General features: G+C 41.3%; 2 protein-coding genes across 4 annotated transcripts in view; one reads left to right on the forward strand and one right to left on the reverse strand.

Annotated features, from left to right (window-relative positions):
• Nucleotides 1-2,592, forward strand: part of vps13b (vacuolar protein sorting 13 homolog B) — a 288,855-nt gene extending 286,263 nt beyond the window's left edge. For all 3 annotated transcript variants that reach the window (XM_086154801.1, XM_086154799.1, XM_086154800.1), the window contains exon 68: nucleotides 158-2,592. In XM_086154801.1, the coding sequence (XP_086010927.1) occupies nucleotides 158-406 (249 nt within the window). In that variant the 3' untranslated portion in view covers nucleotides 407-2,592. The remainder of the gene's footprint in view (nucleotides 1-157) is intronic.
• On the reverse strand, nucleotides 2,023-18,166 carry rgs22 (regulator of G protein signaling 22). Its single transcript, XM_086154802.1, has 23 exons — nucleotides 18,108-18,166; nucleotides 17,994-18,022; nucleotides 17,826-17,888; nucleotides 17,482-17,661; nucleotides 17,306-17,391; nucleotides 16,759-16,907; nucleotides 15,983-16,682; nucleotides 15,702-15,863; nucleotides 15,255-15,438; nucleotides 14,971-15,093; nucleotides 14,723-14,824; nucleotides 13,066-13,269; nucleotides 12,241-12,333; nucleotides 11,655-11,842; nucleotides 9,872-10,034; nucleotides 8,482-8,646; nucleotides 6,911-6,979; nucleotides 6,224-6,382; nucleotides 4,013-4,192; nucleotides 3,741-3,911; nucleotides 3,522-3,659; nucleotides 3,066-3,165; nucleotides 2,023-2,145 (listed from the first exon to the last, which is right to left on the reverse strand). Exons 1-23 carry the CDS (start codon nucleotides 18,127-18,129, stop codon nucleotides 2,087-2,089), a joined length of 3,489 nt encoding a protein of 1,162 aa, XP_086010928.1. The 5' UTR covers nucleotides 18,130-18,166; the 3' UTR covers nucleotides 2,023-2,086.
• Nucleotides 18,167-18,502: the final 336 nt, after the last annotated feature.

An 18,502-nucleotide genomic window follows, 5' to 3' on the forward strand; every position in this document is an offset into this window, starting at 1 on the left:
AAGCATCTGCCAAATGTAATGTCATTTCATGCTCGTGGAGGGACCACGGACATGTCCATTACTAGTTGACGCTCCAGTGCCGCCGTGCTAGACCTCAGTGTTCAGCGTCTTTTACAAAATACCGCAGCAGCGTTGTAATCACGTCTGTCCTCCTCAGGTCGATGGCACTCGTGAACGTCTGTCGGAGCAGCAGTACCAGCGACTCGTGGATTACGTGATGCGAGCCTCGCAGTTTGTTTCCCCCTCCCCCTCTTCGCTCCAGCTGCAGCCAGTGGTGACACTGGCAGAGCCGCCGCCCTCCGTCACCAAGTCCTACCGCTACCTGGTAGATCCCGCGTTCGCCAAGGTGTTTCTCAGCAAGTTCATCATGGTAAAGGATAAAGCCTTACACATTGGATTCCACTGATGTATATAAACAGTTGTCTCTCAACACTGGCCAGAAACATTTATGCAAAACACACTCACTAAGGGAAAATCGAGGCGCCTCATGCAAGTTGTCTTAAACGTATCTTACTTGCCAACAAACACTAATGACCTTAAATTTTCCTGTGGAACCGCGATGAACTTATCCTGATCCAGCATTCCTGGAAATTCCTTTAGCACAAGGGTTCTCCTTGCGATCCCATAAAGTGTCAGGTGTCCCGGGCGCTTGTAGTGCACATCCATTCATGAAAACAAAGGACTTTCCCCGCTACACTTTGACTTGAAACGGAATGCCAAGAAAAGTTTTTCCAAAGTAAAGCAATTGATGGCTGCAGAAAGAGGGACATGGAGAACCCCGTTAACACTGACTGCCAGAAAGAGTTTGGAAATGCCGTTCATTTCAGTGAGTAGCAGCACCAGCAAATCACTAAACTTGCAAGTCCACCCATAGTAACTGAATCACAACACAAACCGTCATAATGAACTGCCTCGGTAGATAAATCAGCGTTGTCATTTTGTAGTTTCTGCCGCTTATAAATTTTAAATGAAGGATAATATCGTGTCTCAGCTGTCAGAGTATATTTTTTAAATATCACCATGATTATGAATTCCAGTGCATTGTTTAAACATTCAAACCCTGAATGTCTTCAAAGGAGTGATTAGGACACAATCTGTCAGTCAAAAACTGAATTTTATTGTGTTGGAAAAGAAGACGCGTATTTGTTGATTCCATTTGTAACCAAGAGAAAATCCGAAATTTCAGAAAAGTGTTGAATGCTGCTCGCACTCCTAAATCTTACATGTACAGTTTGATCCTTGCATGAGGCCTAATTTGTTATTCTTAAATGATTCATGTAGAGGAAAAAGTTCTATTTTTTCTGCTGATGCAACAGAGGTGGACTAAAAAACAAAAAAATAAGAGCAATCGGGTTCAGTTTGATATTCTCTCAACTCTGCCACGGCAGGCTGATTATTTCTCTGACCCTTAGGCTCTCTGTGTTTACGTTCCCCACCTCGTGACTCCAGTCATGCTAATGCGAATCGCTAACCATACACGTTTGGGGATCTAGAAGCTGTCAGCCAAAATGTTTCTCATGATGTAATATTAGTTTCACGCTTCATCGTAACCTTCCACTGATGCCAAACCCTCAACTTGTTGTTGCCTTTCTTTATATTGTTGTCGCACTGAGCTCAGTGTCAGTGTAATTTTGTCCAATGCCTTTAAATGGATAATATATTAAGAGAACCATTTTAATAAAAAATACAAATTACATAAGTGTTATACATTCATTGTATAAAAGCATGTGATTAGTCGTACAATGTGATCCATTCGTCTTCACTGGAGTGAGACCAGTACTCTCAGCAGATATGAAACATGATGAATTGTGTACAGCTCTACTGTGGCCAGGTATTATTCAGTGAGACGCACAGAGGAGCAGTAAAAAAAAAAAAAAAAAATAGAGTTATTACAACTTTGTCACACATGGTTTAAGAAAATAATCTTACATCATGTGGAAATCCGGCAGCTTGCTGCCATCCCATCATCGAGATGTCCGTAACGCCTTTGCGCTCCAGTGTCCCCCCCCTCGGTTCGCTTTCGCTACACGTCCCGGGTTCCTCTCGCCCCGCGGTGTTTACGTCTTCACTGTCTGTTACAGTCGGCTCAGGAGGCCTGATGGTAACTGTGTCGGCTGCCTGACCTCATGCTGCAGTCTGTGGAGTCTGCAGGGCAGAAAGAAGGATGAAGGCCTTACTTGCACATAACACACTGGCAAAGGCAAAACAACTAGGATTATTAATGGCTAGTAGAGAGTCCATAGAAACACTTCCCCGCCAGAACAGGTGATCCATTTGAACTACTCCTCTTTTCCATTGAGTGTTTTTTTTTTTTTTTTTTTGACAGTCATGCTTTTGCCACAGGGAAGAATGACATCAACTTGGGGTCGGCGGGGGTAGAATCATTCGCAGCCTTTTTTTTTTTTTATAATGTTTTCTTTGACTCGGATGATATAACAATTGAGTTCACACCAAAATCTCAGTAAGGGGTGACTTCCTTCGGCGTGTTTCAATACGGGAATCAAACAGCTGGACCATGTAGAGGAACACGATTTCAGGCGAGAAATGATAAATCAATTCCTGTCCTAACCGATGCGAGCAGACTACAGCTCACTCCTGTCAGGTGTTGTGATCGATGCCATTCTCTCCAGGTGTGTATTTATTTCTCCTCAAGAGTAAATTTGAAATTGATGTATCCACCTTTAGCCCCGTTTATTTCACAGTTCCATGTTAGTATCAGACCGTCCTGTTCAGTTATTCGTGTCGGTTGTAGTGATTAGTCCTCGACCGGGGCAGTGTGCATGTGTGAGGTGAATGTTTTTGATTGGAGTCCCGCAGAATGACAGACATTTGACGGCGAGCGTCTGGACAAACCTTCGGCTCCGGCAGCCAGGTAACATCAGAATGTTGGAGTGAAGCTTGAACTTTGGTCTAAATGACTAAAGCAGGAAACCATACTGCTGAAATTACATCTAGTCTGGCCAATACTGGGAACCAGTCCAAAGGTTTGAGAGAGCGTTACTGAGACCTGGGAGACCATGGATGGATGGATGGATGGATGTGTGTGTGTGTGTACACACACATACCTGAGGCTGTGGAAAAGGAGGCTTCCTTCTGAATTTGTCTCCTCAATAGCACCTCCTCTCTCTTCAGAGCTGCCATGTACTTGGAATAGGACCATGACAACTGAGGAAACATTTCCAGAAATCAAATCAAACCCTATGAAAATGTTGGGTTAGCTTGTACCGATAGTTCCTGCGGTTTGAGCTGAGGGTGGCTGCTGTCGACTTCCAGGTGTTCCCGAGAGAAATGAACTGGAGTCTTGCCCTGCTTGTTACTAGGGCCACTCCAGTGGACATGAATGTCGACAGTGATGCAGACCCCAATATGAACTATTTATTTATTGCACCTGTGTTCACACACTGGGTCTTATTCCTTCTCAACATGTTCTTAACACGGTCGTTTGTCCTCCAGTGAACACAAACACATAGTCAACACACACCATTGTGTTTCTTCAACGAGAATGTCATGGAGATTCTTACTGGCTGTGTGGAACAAAGCAGGTCCCTGGTCTGCGCCCTCTTCTCACATTTTCTCCCTTCCTCTTCCTTTTTCTCTGCCTTGTCATTATTCACAGCCTCCTCCTCTTCGAATGTGGAATCGCACCTTTCAGTTGCTTCCTGTATGAAAGAGGATGATTTATCAAAGATTATCAAAGTTTTTTACTTCATTTCAAATAGAAATATCGACTGTTTATTCACCTGGGCTCGCCTCTCTTCCTCCTCCTCCTCCTTTCGCCTCTGCCTCCGAACTCGGGCTTTGTGTTTAATTCGTTTCTCCTCCAGAAGCGGAAGCAGACGCTCTTCTTCTACGCTGCACCTCAGCTCTTGAAACTCTGGCCAAAACTTTAGTAATTCACTGAACACAGACATCTGCATTCATACAGGAAAAAAAAAAAATCTTACAAACATGCACACGGAAATAAAACAATGAAGAAAACAATAAACTGATGAAAACACCCCACACACACTACCTGTGCCTCTCTAAATATGTAAGGGCCCAACTGGTGGCGTTTCTCCAGGATGTGCTGTGCTTGTTCGGGTGGAATGTCTATCTGCAGGGCCGGTGGCATGGATGAGTTGATGAAGCAGCCAATGATGGTGGAGATTTTCTTCTGTATTGTGGCATCATCACTGTGAGAATGACAAAGGTCCTGCAGTGGAGGCAGAAGAGAAATTAAGGTCAACAAAAATAAGAATATGATAAAAGATGCATGCATTATAAAAACAGAATATATGCTCCAATGTCTTACACAGGATAACAAAATGAATTCTCACTGCGTGTAATTGTACCGGCTCTTTTAAAACAATGCAGCCAATGAGTAGCAAAACAATGAACTAAATTAAGATCTAAAAAGCATCTTGTTTTGATTTGTCACTTTTCTTGTTTTTATTAATTAACCCTCGTGCGATCTTAACATTGTGTTTACTCCCCTTGTCCTCCCCCTACGGGTCAAAAATGACCCATAAGACAATCTTTGTACCTTATCGGTGTACAGCCCACATGGAAATATAAACAAAAAAGAAGTATCACTTTTTCTGATTATGGGGTCTCTTTTGGAAAAGTCATAAAATTTCAAGTTGGAAAAAAATAGATTAAGGTGTTTTTCCTACAGATAAACATGGTAGTGGGTCACTTTTGACCCGCAAGACAACATAAGTGTTAAACAAGGTCAAAGACACCAGAAGGCAGTCAAAAAGCTGCATCAAAACAATCAACAAGTTGTTTGGGAAGTTTTAAGATGCTGTGCTTCCCAGAAGTCAGTCTGTAGAGTGAGACCTCCCAGCTGAACTTAGTTTCACAGGCGACAGAAAACTTGAAAGACACGGAAGTGAGAGACAAGTACACTGCTACTGCCAGAGGATGAGTCTGTCAGGAAGCAGAAACATTGATGATATCAGTTGGTTTTGAATGTGCTGACGGGGGGGGGGGGGGCTTGGGGCTGGGAAACACACCACGGAGGGGTGGAGCAAGGAGAGCACCAACTGCAGGGGGCCTTGTGTTGTTGAAGGTCCAAGAGGCAGTGGGAGAAAACCACCACGAAAAGGAGAATTAGATGCAAAAGCACCAGACGCTGAAAAAAACTCAACAAAATGTCATCAACAGCAAGTTAACCTCCGTTCTGCAAGCTGTGTCTGAGCACTTGTCAACACAACGCGCATGATCTTAGGTGGAAAAAGAAAGACCTCACTGCATTGAAATTTGATTGCGGGTCCCGGCCCACTGCTTGAGGCTGACAGGTGACAATGGGAGGAGAAAGTTCTTTTAGAAATCATCAAGTGAAAAGACCGGAAGGTAACAGCAACGACTGCTAGCCACAGCTGACAGGTTCCAAACTGCCAAAACCTCATCTCCATTTTTACATTTGGCCTCAGCTTGGAAGATGCAAACAGACCAGAAGAGGCTTGATTTTCCCAGAGATGGCGGCAGTAACTTCCCCTTCGACTAGACTCACAAAATCACAAAATCACATCCAAATTGCTAAACTCAGTGAACTGGCAGTGCAGGCTGAAGACAGCAAAGATTTGATGGATGAGGCTCTTATCAAAGAAAGGCGTGCAATTTGATACCCCACCGAAGATGTAAGTCACAGTTTCCTGCTATCGTAGTATTTTCCTTCATGAAAATGGGTCTGGAATCTAAGCAACAGAATAAGCTACCGAGGACATAACCATGGCAGCTTAAACAAACAAATATGGGATTATTTGACAAGCGCTAGCAGCTGGAACACTGCAAGAGGCAAAGGCTAATTTAGTCCACACAACTCAGGCGAGACACACAGGCTAAAGGGCTTAACATCTGTAGACAGATACCTGTTGACAATTCAGAGGGATTCCAAAGTTAATACTGGGAGCTCCCTTCAAGACCAGGAACAAACTCTGCTTTGCACATAACTGCTTGTAGAAAGTCATCCCTGAATCTCACACCACCAGGTGATAGTTCTTTTGCAAATAAATGTTTATAGGCTCTGATATTACTTGAATAACTAAATGGATACTTTTATTGCAGTGCTTATGCTATTTGTAAAGTTGTGCATGAATAAATTCAGCATTTTTTGCCATTGTCATGCGGCAATCTCTAGGAAGCTGAGAGAAAAAGTAGCTCATGTTTAAAATATCAAACATTCTGATCCACTGGATGTAATTGATAGGCATTATGGCTGTTTGAAATGCGTTACTTGTACCTTGTACCTCTGCACCTCCAGCCAAAAGAGGAGGTCATTCTCCAGGTAGTCCCCTTTCAGAGAAACAAAGTGCTGGAACTGCATGCAAGTGACTGGGTTGAGGAGAATCCGTCGAAACAGTAAAATCTCTTTGGAGGAATTCATCCACAAGCCTTCTCCCTACAAGAAGGAAGGTGGATATTTAAAGACGTTTAAAAAATGTGAAAGCACAAAACACCAAAGATTGTAAAAATGACACCAGAATTTGTTTTAAACAGGGAGAAGATGCAGTTCTTTATGCTCCAGAAAAGTCTTGGCTCACAATTGCTGATCCTCCTTAGAAAATCTGATCCTCGCCAAAAGTAGGATAATGATTATTAAACAGAGTCAGAGTCATGTGAAAACTCCATCCCGTGATCATCCTGCATATAATATGAAACCTTCCTGTTTTATAGTGTTGCTCAGATGAGAAAAGAGCTGCATTAAAATGCTCCGAGGACTGTTGAAGGAAGGTTAGTTTGGCTGATGCTTTAATCTTATTTATCCTGGATCCCATTTGGGAAGACTAACCACAAGACCAAAATGGTGTTTGACAAAGCTGGCTCTGGCAGCCAAGTCATGAACAAAGTCACACGTGTTTTCAGGCCAGCAAACGCCACGTTTTTCTCCGTTTAAAATATCCAACTTACTTACATGAATGCTTCTTACCTTCCAGCCTTCTCGCCTCTTCCTGCGTCGCTGGTAGGTGAGCTGCGAGAGCCTGTCTGCTGTCTGGAGCTAAGACACATACAGAAAGAAACACATCACAAACTGAGTAAAGTAGTAGCTTCAGACCTGTGCTAAGGACACTGGAGGAAACCTGAGATCCATATCCTATTTTTCTTTAACTTTTCCCCTATCCTCAGTATTCTTTTTCACTGTTTCCTCCCACAGTAATTTCCTTCGGGTGAGTAAAGTTGTTCTTATTTTCATTTCATCTTAGAGATTTTTTTTTACCTCTCCAATGTCCTCTGTCTGCCCTGTTCCTCACCTTTTAACCTTCCTACTGCTCATCATCTTCAGTGTGTAACGCTAAACTGCTTTGGCCTCTCATTACTTAATGAGAGGATCTTTGACCAAACATCGTAAACCTGATAACATAATGAAGCATAGCTGGTGGAATCTGTGGTTTGTGTTACCACTCCAGGAGGCAACCTGAGAAAACTACTTGATGGCGACACTGCAGATCCTGAGCAGATCTGTGAATACTATCCTGACTTTGAATATTTGCCTGCTCTGAATTTCTTTACATGGTGTTTAGAATCCAAACTACAACGAATCCAGATGAAGAAATAACAAAACTGTGTTGGAAAATGCGAAACGATGTCTTTGGGAACTATAGGCATGAAACATACATTCTGTGGCTTTTTTTTTATAACTTAGTCCCTATGACAGTAACTTTGTGTACTTCTTTGTATTCCATACCAAAATGGGAATCTTCCCAGGCAAAATATTCATCCTATCAATTGCAGAATGACAAATATCATGTCTCTTTGACCCTGATGCCATTCAACTCAAACATGATGCAATTTATGTTTTATATTACACTAGTGTTAAAGGACACCCCATCTGATCAGGACTGCTGCGGCACCGACGGAAAATAGAAAAAGAGAGCCTATTTCTCCCTGATAAACTTCTGACACTTCAAAATCTAGAACTGGATAAGAATCACTAGGAGTGGACTTGAAATTTTTGCTTCGGTTTATGGTTAGAAATAACTCACACTTGTTTTTCACATTATTATTATTGTTTGAGACTATCACCATGGTGAAAGGTCAGGCTTTGGTAAATAATGTCGTTCGGGAAAATCCTGCTGTTTATGTTAACTTCCATGATATCACTTCTGTTATGAATTGGCACCATATATTTTTAATTGACTTGAACCACAGTCAGATCAGTTTTAGATCATCTGAAATAGTGACTGGCTCCTCCATTTACTTTGTCCGTAAAAGGCTCATGCTCTTTTATTCACACTTTATCATGTGAACACATAAAACACAAAAAAAGGAGCTCAAAATAATGTGCAGTTTGAGAAGTTGTCACGGTGGAACTCCTGAAACAACACCTGTAGTTTGTCTTTTAGGATGATCTCTGAGTGTGACTGACAATTTAGGACAAAGAGTATTTACAGTCCATACTCAGACTGTGAACTAAAGAAAACGATCATAAGAGGCCGCTGACTGTTTGAAGTATTATTTTGTGTACTTCGGTGTGTAAACCGGAGAAAGCAGGATTTCTACCTTTGGCTTATGTTTCTGTCGTTCCGTGAACTCTGGTGTGGCCAAAAACAGAGGCAGCCATGTTTCCTCAATGTGGCTCCTGACAATTTCCTGGATCTCCAAAATGACGGAATTCGAGAGACAGTCTTGTTTCAGCCGGGCCATTCCACCTGCCAGACGCAATATCTACACACCCAGGGACAGAAGACAAGGAAAACAGTCGGACACGGCCGAGGTATGAGTGAACATGTCTGTGGATTTCTGCAAAACCACATGAGGAACATTTGAGGAGGAGAGCTAACTCAAAGGAAAACCGTCCACAGTGGGAAACCCGACTCAAAACGTCTCTCCTTTCTGACTCCTGCTGAGCACTTCGCCCTTCCCAAAATCCATCTGTTCTCCTCATCTTCCCATCTGCTCTCTCTCTCTTCGTACATGTATATGGCCATGTCTCCTTATTTATATCTCCTTTATAGTTTCTCTCATCTCTTAATGCTCTCACACACAGAGCTCAGAAATGAGAACCAGTCGAGGACTTGGGCTGGGAGTCAGCAGATGAAAGGGGGCCAATCTGTGACTGAATGACTGAGAGACTGAAGGGCCAAAGTAGTAAAGCTGTCACTTTCTCTACATCGCTCACGCAGACAAGAACCAACGCTGAGATGCCGGAGCAGCAGCCAGGCTCAGTACTACAGAGTCACGCCGAAACTGAAATCATCATTCAAAGGGTCTAATGATCTAGTTGATGGTATTTATGAGATGAGGATGACAAAGTTCATCCGCCAGCGTTGAATCTTTGTCAACAAGTGCACTTTCTATAATCTTTTATCTTAGATACAAGAAAACCACAAACAACTTTAAAATCCGTGTTCCTCCAAAGCTGTTGCCTAAACACATCTATGTATTTGTGGCAACTGTATTACTGTTTCTGCATTTAGGGAAATCCCCCCCTTGCCTCATCTTTTCTTTCCACAACTTGCCCTCCTGTAATAACCCTTGCATGCAGAAAGTTAATCTCGGATCAGAGATGTCATTGTTACTGAAGCTGATCCTCTTTTTCTTCTGGCTCCCAACCAAGCTCTCCTCCTTCTTCTCATTTTATTGCTAACTATGTCCTCATTCCCCCGGTCCCCAGTGACACCCAACTGTCTGATCTGTCAGTGTGAAGTTCGCAGGATGCCAGAAAAAGAGCGCTCCCACAGCTACCACCGTTTATCAGATCCGATGCTTAGCTACAGCAGGAGTTCACACCCTTTCCTGGGATTGTCATATCACGGACACCGTCTTTCAGTGCCGTTCTTTTTCAATAACTCCTCAAGACTCTAACCAATGAGGGTTTCACTACGCCATGTAAAATGCATGGAAATTAAACATCCTGGGGTTTTGTTTTTCATCTGAATGACTGACATACATCATTCCGCTGTTCTGCTGTGGCAGGGCTATCAGGGCCAAAGAAGTATTTTCTGCTTAGATATTTCTTCGCAATGTGAGCTGCTCTCTCCTGCCTGTTGGCTGTGTCTTTCTGAGGAGTCCTCCTGTACTTCTCCAGATCCAGCCAGCAAGCCAGGTGGATACTGAGGAAAGAAAATATATTTTACTTATCCAGTATCAGATTACTCACAATGAAAACAGGTTTTTGTTTTATTGTTTCAGAACATCATATTTATGTCCAAATAGGTAAATGTACAAAATTGAGCAAAAATGAAGTAAAATGTGATCTGTAGAGATTAGACGCAGGACTCAGGTAACTTCAATATCACATTTCTGGAAAACAAAAGTTAACCTTAATAGTGTTTCAAGATCAAAACTAAAAAATACAAAAAGATCATACATGACTAGTAAAACTCATAGGACAATCAAATGAGAATTCAAGTTTCTCTCAATCATTTTTTTCATGATTTATTCCACAGAATTTAAGTATGCTTGAATTTGAAAAGCTTATAATGTAAAATCAAACTCTATCAAGATTCCAGGATGCCAGGCATTTCTTAGGACTCTATCCTTGATAAAGCAGACCCTTAGATGATTTAGGGGACCTGCTTTGTATCCAGCAAGCATATAAACAAAATGTCAGGGATGTGAGCACTTTCCAGAATTCATGGAAAATAACTACTTTAAAAGAAATGACTTGGGTGTCAGAGACATATGAATAATAGTGATATTTTTATAATTCTTTTAGTTTACAGATTTTACAGCAATGGAGACAAGTTGTGTATCGATTGCCAAAATTTATGTCTTTAGTCATTTGAAAAAGAAAAGTGAGCAGCCATTGTGTAATAAGCAATTTCTGCGCAATTCCACAGGGCCTTCAGTTTAGTGCAAATTTAAATACACTCATTCCAAGCTGCTATTGGGGGAAACAGTGGTTTAACCTGGACCAGTAGCCGGTCAATAGAGGGCCCATTATAGAGATGTATAGCAGTCCTTAATTCCCACCTATGGACAACATGGCCCGTAGCCTTCAATTAACCAATGGCATGGTTTTGGACTGTAGGAGGAAACCAGGGAACCTAGAGAAAACCCCGCAGGAACGGGAACATGAAAACTCCACACAGAAAGAACCCGGTCACCTTCAGTTTTGTTGTTTAATCCGAATATGATGTCTGAGAGCAGATACTGTGGCCTGCCGTTCATAAGGTATTTTACATTTATTTCAAAGATGGATGACAAATGCGAGGAAAACCAATATAAGCTGTGCTAGTAAGGTGTTGGTCCACCACAAAATGCCTATGTTTGTCTTGGCGAATGACTAAATTTCTCTGGAACTCTAAAGGAGGGATGAAAACCATTCTTCCAGAGGATATTCCATCATTCGGTGTTTTGATGATGATGTTGCTGGAGTTCTGCCTGATACAATAGCCTAAAATCTTCCACAGGTGCCCAATTAGAGAAGGATCTGGTGAGTGCAGGTCACAGTATGTAATTCACGTCAGTTTTGTCCTGTACAAACATTGAGTGACCCCTCGCATGGAGGCAGTGTCATCCTGGAAGAGACCACTCATTTGCAGTGACCCTTCCCCCTAAGAGCATAAATGGAATCAAACCAAACTAGCAGAATAGGCGTCACCGTACAACAGAGCCAGCGGATAGTGCCAATTCTCCTCTGCCATATTAAGGTTCCCCCTACAATTTATCACCCGTCTCTTTGCACAGAGCAAAGTTTAATGTAACTCTTAATTCGTTGAAAAACTTACCTGGTATTTTGGTTTTGAAGGAAGGACATAAAGTGCCCAATCTCATGACGATGGCGAAGTAAGGAGCCCAGGCGGTAACCTTGGTAGCGCAGAGGAACATTGGACCAAGAGTCTGCTGTTCGGGAGCCTTTTGAGTATGCGGTAGACACACTGACAGAGGGAGACAGCACGAAGCTACATGACTTCACCTGCGGAGTCAACACAGCAGGTAAAAGGTGGTTAAATGACAAAGAAAAGAAAAAGGAAAAAAACAGGCCTGGAATAAAAGTCTTCAACAGCAGTTTTTCCACATCACATCATGTCCAACGCTGCCTTTTAGAGGTTCTTAAGTCCCTGTAAAGCTCAGTCACATGGATCATTTACTCTATATAACAGCAGTAACACACTATTGTAAATGGAACATTCATGCCAGGTAGGCCTGGAACAGAAGACAACCAACATTGTTACTAAGCAAAACATGGAACCTGGGAAACAGGATTTTTAAGTCCATGTTTATTTTTATGTTTTATAAATACAGGTGTGTATGTGTGTGTGTCTTGGCTATGAACGGAGCAGCAGCAATGTGTCCGGTAAGTCTGTGACAGACCTGCTTCAGTTGCCGCTCAGATTCCTTGAACAAACTCTGGAGCTCCCTAAACTCCTGGCTGTCTATGCACCGCTGTTCCTCATGTACACACACCTGACCACACACAAACATCAAAAATATGTCATTCTGATCACAATATCTTTCATCTGTAATATAACTTCTTGATTAACGCAGTTGATTTCAACATTATCATCACAGGGCATTAAGAATGCAATGAGATTTGACTTCTGGATGGATTTAAAAACAGAACTATCTTTAATGTAACTTTTTTTAATAGGGAATCAAGTTCAAGGTCACAGATGTTGTTTGTATTATTGCCGAGCTTGAAGAAGACCTACCCTTCTAATATTAGCTTATGGAAAGGAGGTAAGGGGAAGAGAAAGAAAAGGGTAGAGCTGATAATCAGTTTATGGATATGTATATTAGGTAATATGGATTTTTTTTCTGATTCTTTTACACATATACAGTATATGATGATGTAATACTAGGAGACACACTGCAATGAAAACATAAAATGACAATTAAATGGATTAAAAAAAGGAGACTCACTTGGGCAAGTTTACAAAAAAAGTACAAGTGAGGAGTTTAAAATAAATAAATTCTTGTCATAAATATAAGACAAAACAAGTGTCAGCTATTCTGACACAATGTCAAGAGATACCTCAAAATTTACAACATATTAAAGGTGTTGTTAAGACCTGGAATGAAAAAACAATTATGTTGATTTTAAAAATACAGCAGACGGTATAAAGTTTATTGGCAGAGGACATCAGTCAATTAACTAAAGGATTCAGACACTTTTAGATGGATAAATGTGATGGGAACTAGACTTTCCTGGTGGAAAGAATCTTCATCCCTGCTGACCAGGAGCGACCAAGGCACAAGAAGGACGTTCAGAGTGTGCTCCTCAGCCTCATCAAACAGCTCCTCAAAAGCAGGCATCAGATGGTCATATACCGTCCTCCTTATCTCCTCACTGACGCCGGTGCTTCTCCAGGCAGAGGTTGAAATATACCTGGAGTAAAGCAGCTAGAGATGAAAGAAAAGGAATTAACCATTTTTTTCATGTCAAAAACTTTTCTCATCACCTGTGTCATTATTACCACTGTTTGGCACTCTCTAGCATTATATTAACTATCTCTCAAGATACTAATGTCAGATATTTAACCCTCTTGGCCATAGCACAGTGGAAAGATCGGGTTAATATAATTCCACCAGTGAACCAAAAGGTTAAATGACGGAAAAGAGATTTCACTGCAAGGTTTTCTGAGCTGGACAGCTATGCTTTCCTTCCTGGTCCGTCTGCAGCCAGACAGGGTGGTTCTGGATGACTGGACTGGCGCAGAGCAAGGGGGGGTCTGACTCACTTGTTTTTATGGCTGTTTAAATCTCTCCACTTCATGAGGGGTAGAGAGGGGAAATAGAGTGACAGGCCAAAAGGGTATGTAAACCTGTGTTTGTGCATGTGTGTGTTTGTGTCGCCTGCAAAGTTTGAAATGGGACGGATGTGAATCAAGAGCTTGACAATCTATCAATAGATGTCCTTGAACAGATTTATACAGAAAAAAAATGTTACCCATCATGTCAGTTGAGCTATCTTTGTTAATGTAAATGTTGATAATATTTCATAATTCTCAGTGATTTCCCAGGCAACAACTTTCTTATCTGAGCATTGTAATCCTCTACTTCTTATCATCTTATCTTTGAAATGGAATTTATGAATCAGACAACTGAACCTATAATTTTTAGCTTGAAATTAGTTTGCCGTTGCACAGTTGTCATTGGCAAGAGAGTCTGAGAAGAAAATTACGAAATCAAATGAGCCATCTATTATCTGGAATGTTATGTTGCTATTTTTAAGGAAGGAAAGAAGTCATTCTCAAGGGTGTTATGCAACAGCAAAACCTTCACTATCACTAAGGTAACAGCTGAAGCAGTCTGACTCCAAAGTCAGGGTGTTTCGAGAAATAAAGTGAAAAGTGAAACTGGAAAAATGCGATGTACCATGTAATCTATTTATTTTCAGTTAATTTGGAGAGTGCTGATAGAGGTGGGTGGCTTTTTTGAAATTGTGATTAAAGTATTGACCGCAAAGTAGCTGATCAACCTTAAGGAAAAAAATCCTTAATATTACATAAAATAGTGCAAGCAAAAAACACTGTCTGGAATCTGCTTTTAACAAACATCCTACACATTAGGTCAAATATATTTCAAATGTTTCAGGATAGTGTATTAAAAAACACCTCCTTTATTTTAGTAAATTGCCTCTTGTTAACTGACTGTCATATAGTTTCATATGATTGTTAGGTACTAGTCTAAAAATAATTTAGACGTTACACAGAAACACTTCAGCTTCATGCTGCTGCTTTTTATGTTCTTGTGCAGGATTCGCTATTTTGTCACATGGGAGAATATATTATTTCATAACAATGTTACAATATCTTTATCAAGAAACCAAATTATAGTTGTCATGGCTTGGCACCTGTGCTTGTCTCTGCACTCTGTATGGGTCCAATCCCTTCTGGTAGAACAGCTCACGATAATGCAGCAGGTCCGTCCAAAAGTAAATTGCATTCTCCCACAGCTTCGACAGGATCCAAGAATCACAGTGTAATTCAAGAATATATTAGAGCCCATTAATACTGTAAACCTATTAAAATGTTATTGAGCAGTGTGTGGATTTTCAGTATTGTGGATGCAAATTTAGTTGTAACTCAATTCCTGTTGTACCTGGTTTCCAGACTGTTCACAGAAGTGTGTGAAGAATAAGCCAGTACGGGCTTCAACGCACAGAGCTTGCAGCATCTTTTCCACTCTTCTTTTGAATGTTAATTTACCTCTGCTAGAGTAGAACTGATGAAACACATGTATTAGGAACACAAACTTGTCCAAAATAGACAAAACATACGGAAATAACGGATAAAGGCAAAAAGGCAACGTTAAATACACTGATTGCTTATATGTAGTTTCACAGGTATTCCCTAAAATTATGCACCCACATTGTTAAACTCTACCTGGGTGTGGGCAGATCGGGGGAGTCTAATCTGCCAGTTGTCAGGGCAAATAGGTGGTGGAGGTGCTACAAAGCCTCGGTGTGTGTCTGAAGGGAGGCGAACACACCCCTCTCTCCAAAAGACAGTGTTAGCGGAATCATCTGGATCTGTTTGGGCATAATTGGATGTCCAGAACCTTGGTCCCCTAAGGTGTGTGTGTGTGTGTGTGTGTGTGTGTGTGTGTGTGTGTGTGTGTGTGTGTGTGTGTGTGCGTGTGTGTGTGGGAGAGAGAGGGAGAGCGCTTGAAGTACATAGTTGGGGGTAAAAACACGTTTTCATCAATAACAGCTTCATTAAATGCAACATTTAAAGAATGAAATGCGAATGAGGATGAAGTAACAGCTAACAGAGACAAAAACAACGGTTATCAGTGGCATTAGGACGCCTAATGTGAATCAGCCATCGCACCAGTAGCAAAACAGCGACTGGATGAGATAGGGCTGGATGGAGCACAGTTTCTCTTCAATCCAGCAGGGGGAAGTTGTGAGCCCCAATCTGGAGAGCAGCTCCATGTTTAAACTGTTCTGGCTGCTGCTCAGCAGGTACTGGCTCCTCATTAGGACCAAATAGCTGAATAAAGAGAGCAGATGTGGCAGAAATGGCATCAGTTATATCCATAATACAAGCATTGTTGTTTCTAAAACTAATATAAGACCATGAAAGGTGTGTTTTAGTGCTAAGATACTCACTTGTTTTTTCGCTCTTTGAGCTGTATGGCTTTCAGTCTCTCAATATCCAGCCAGAGATTAAATAACTTGTCTCCTGGTGATCCTTTCAAAAAGTCCTTGAATTCATCCAAGCCCGGCTTATTGCTATGTCCACAGGTACCATGGCAACAAATATCAATAACATTTTTGTGCTCTATGCAGCCACTCTCAAATGCCCGATTCATCTTATCCGATTCGGATTTTTTTTCCGGTTCATTCCTCCTCTTGCCTTCGTGACCCTTCCCATCCATTGTCTGACTGTCTTCACCAGCTGAATACTGGCAAAATTTACACACACAGGGTCTGTCTGTGCAGGAGCAATGTTTCAGGTTTCTTCTGTTCGTCCAACTCTGTCCATTTAACGTGGTCAATGCATCTTCAAGCACCTGTTTAACTATTTTGGCAGCAAGATACTCCAGCTGTAGTTCGAAGGACTCATAATTCAGAGGACTAGACTCTTGAAGATGTTGCTTCTGTCTGGAACCAGCTGAGGGTTCTGTGAAATAGAGATTCACTCTTGCATGTGGGCCCCTCAGTCCATGAGTTTTCTCACATTTCAGGTTAGAGGTAAAAGTAGATGATTTTAAACAGCAGGAACTTCTGAATGATTCACTGCATGTAGTGTCAATAGGTCTTTTCTGGACCGAAGGTAGATGTGAAAATGTGTGCATTCTCACGGAACCTGAAGACAACAGAGGAATCACTGCATCATAACTAAATTAAGGATAACAAGATACACAGCATGGTCACATACGTACCTTGTTTGGCTGAAGTATTTTCCGGAAAAGGAAGGCCTGTTTGAGACTGTTTGTCACTATTATTTTCCCTATTAACCTGTGCATACATCCTGCATTTCCTTTTCTGGGGATTGGCATTTGGGTTCCACTGAAACAACAACTTCGCTAGTCTGTGAAAGATCATATGCCGATAGTCAGTCATACTTCATAATGGTTTGCGCATTCAACTGGAGATTTTAAAAAATGTTGTATTTGACATATGAATAAGAGCACACGGAGTAAGCTTATGTTTCTGTATCAATATTTCCACAGATTTTTGTCATCTGATCTTTGTATAGATGTGGCCCGAGGCTTCTAGTAAGAACCATTAGGGATTTGGCAAATTAAAACTGAGGGCCACAATTCTCAGCAGGCAGAAGGACCCCTTGAACTAAAAATAAAACACCAATATAGAATTCCTCTAGTTATTAGCAGGGTCATTTTTATGGTCAGAACATCACTCAAAGCATTTTAACATTATATATAGTAAACCTTATTTCAGTTAATTTCAATATACTTAGAAATATACCTGTATTCAAAGTAGCAGGTACTTTGGAGGAAAAATGGCAATCTTGCTTTTATAACCCATTGAATTCCCTGCTCTCTGTCCAGATACTGCAAAGGTCACAAAGAAAAGTCCTTAAATAGACTACCTGAAGATATTCAGACCCTTTCTGTAAAAAAAATCAAGTATTCACAACTTACACTGGCAGTGTAGCGGTTATCTACAAGAGGGCTTTTGGCCAGCACTGTGGGATCATGAGGGAGCTGTGATTTGCTGCGGTGCAGTACTGATTTGATTCTGTTGGAGACAACCTCGGCTGCTTTGCTCAACATCTCAAACTGCCCAGTCTCCTGGTTGTATAGTAAAGCCTGTGGAAAAGACTGGGTCACAACATAAGGTCATAAGAACTAGGTGGTTGCATATTTTACAGACAGATGCATTCATGCTTTGTGCTCAGACATACTGATGTCATTGCAGACAGTTCTTTTGTTTTTCTGTAGTATTTACAGTAGTATTGTTAGAATTCTATATTGATATACTTTACCGGTAGACTTAAGAATTCGTTGAAGTACTGTGCAAAGACACAATCGGAGGCCAGAAAGTTTTCCTGTTTGTGAATAACAAGACACAATTAGTGACAGACATTCTATAGATTTGTGAATGTCATTTTGAGAATCCCAAATCCCCTAAATAAAAACAAACTTTTACTCACAAAGTTGCCAGCAGTAACACGGGGGGGATCTTGAAAGTAGAAGAAAAATGAAATTGCAATCAGGAAAAACTAAAATTTGAAAAAAAAAATAGAGACGTAAGGTAGCGGTCTTACCTGCTGAGAGTACTCCATACATTGTTCAACCCTCAGGATTCCAAATGCCAGGAAAAGCCAGTCGCAAACCTCTCTGTAATTACAGACACACTGCAGGTTGCTATGGAGGTGGACTCACTTTCAAAATAAGAGAAGGGCGGGGTGGGCACTAAGTAAAAGTTTAACAGGAAAGGAATGAATAGGGGTTTGACTTAAAGCTGTGTCAGTGTTGAATACTATATGAGTCCAAAGCTGTAGTAGGACCCGCACAAATGTTCTGAACATGTAATATAGTCAGATTGCAAAAGTTAGACTTCTGTTGCTGCGGCTGCGCTGTTGACAAGTGAGCCACAAGATGGCGCCAAACGTTAAGGTATAAAAGGACAATCAAATAACCAAATGAGAATTCGGAGACC

This window comes from Fistularia commersonii, chromosome 11, assembly GCF_037954325.1.
Source record: "Fistularia commersonii isolate RoL2024-O1a breed Wild chromosome 11, RoL_Fcom_v1.0, whole genome shotgun sequence".
Taxonomy (NCBI): domain Eukaryota; kingdom Metazoa; phylum Chordata; class Actinopteri; order Syngnathiformes; family Fistulariidae; genus Fistularia; species Fistularia commersonii.

Coding starts and splice junctions, on each gene's coding strand:
- rgs22 (XM_086154802.1), bottom strand. CDS start 18,129: ATGTATGGAGTACTCTCAGCAG. Junction 3,912..4,012: donor ACATATTTAGAGAGGCACAG/GTAGTGTGTGTG, acceptor GTATGAATGCAG/ATGTCTGTGTTCAGTGAATT. Junction 2,146..3,065: donor CTCCTTTTCCACAGCCTCAG/GTATGTGTGTGT, acceptor TCTGCCCTGCAG/ACTCCACAGACTGCAGCATG.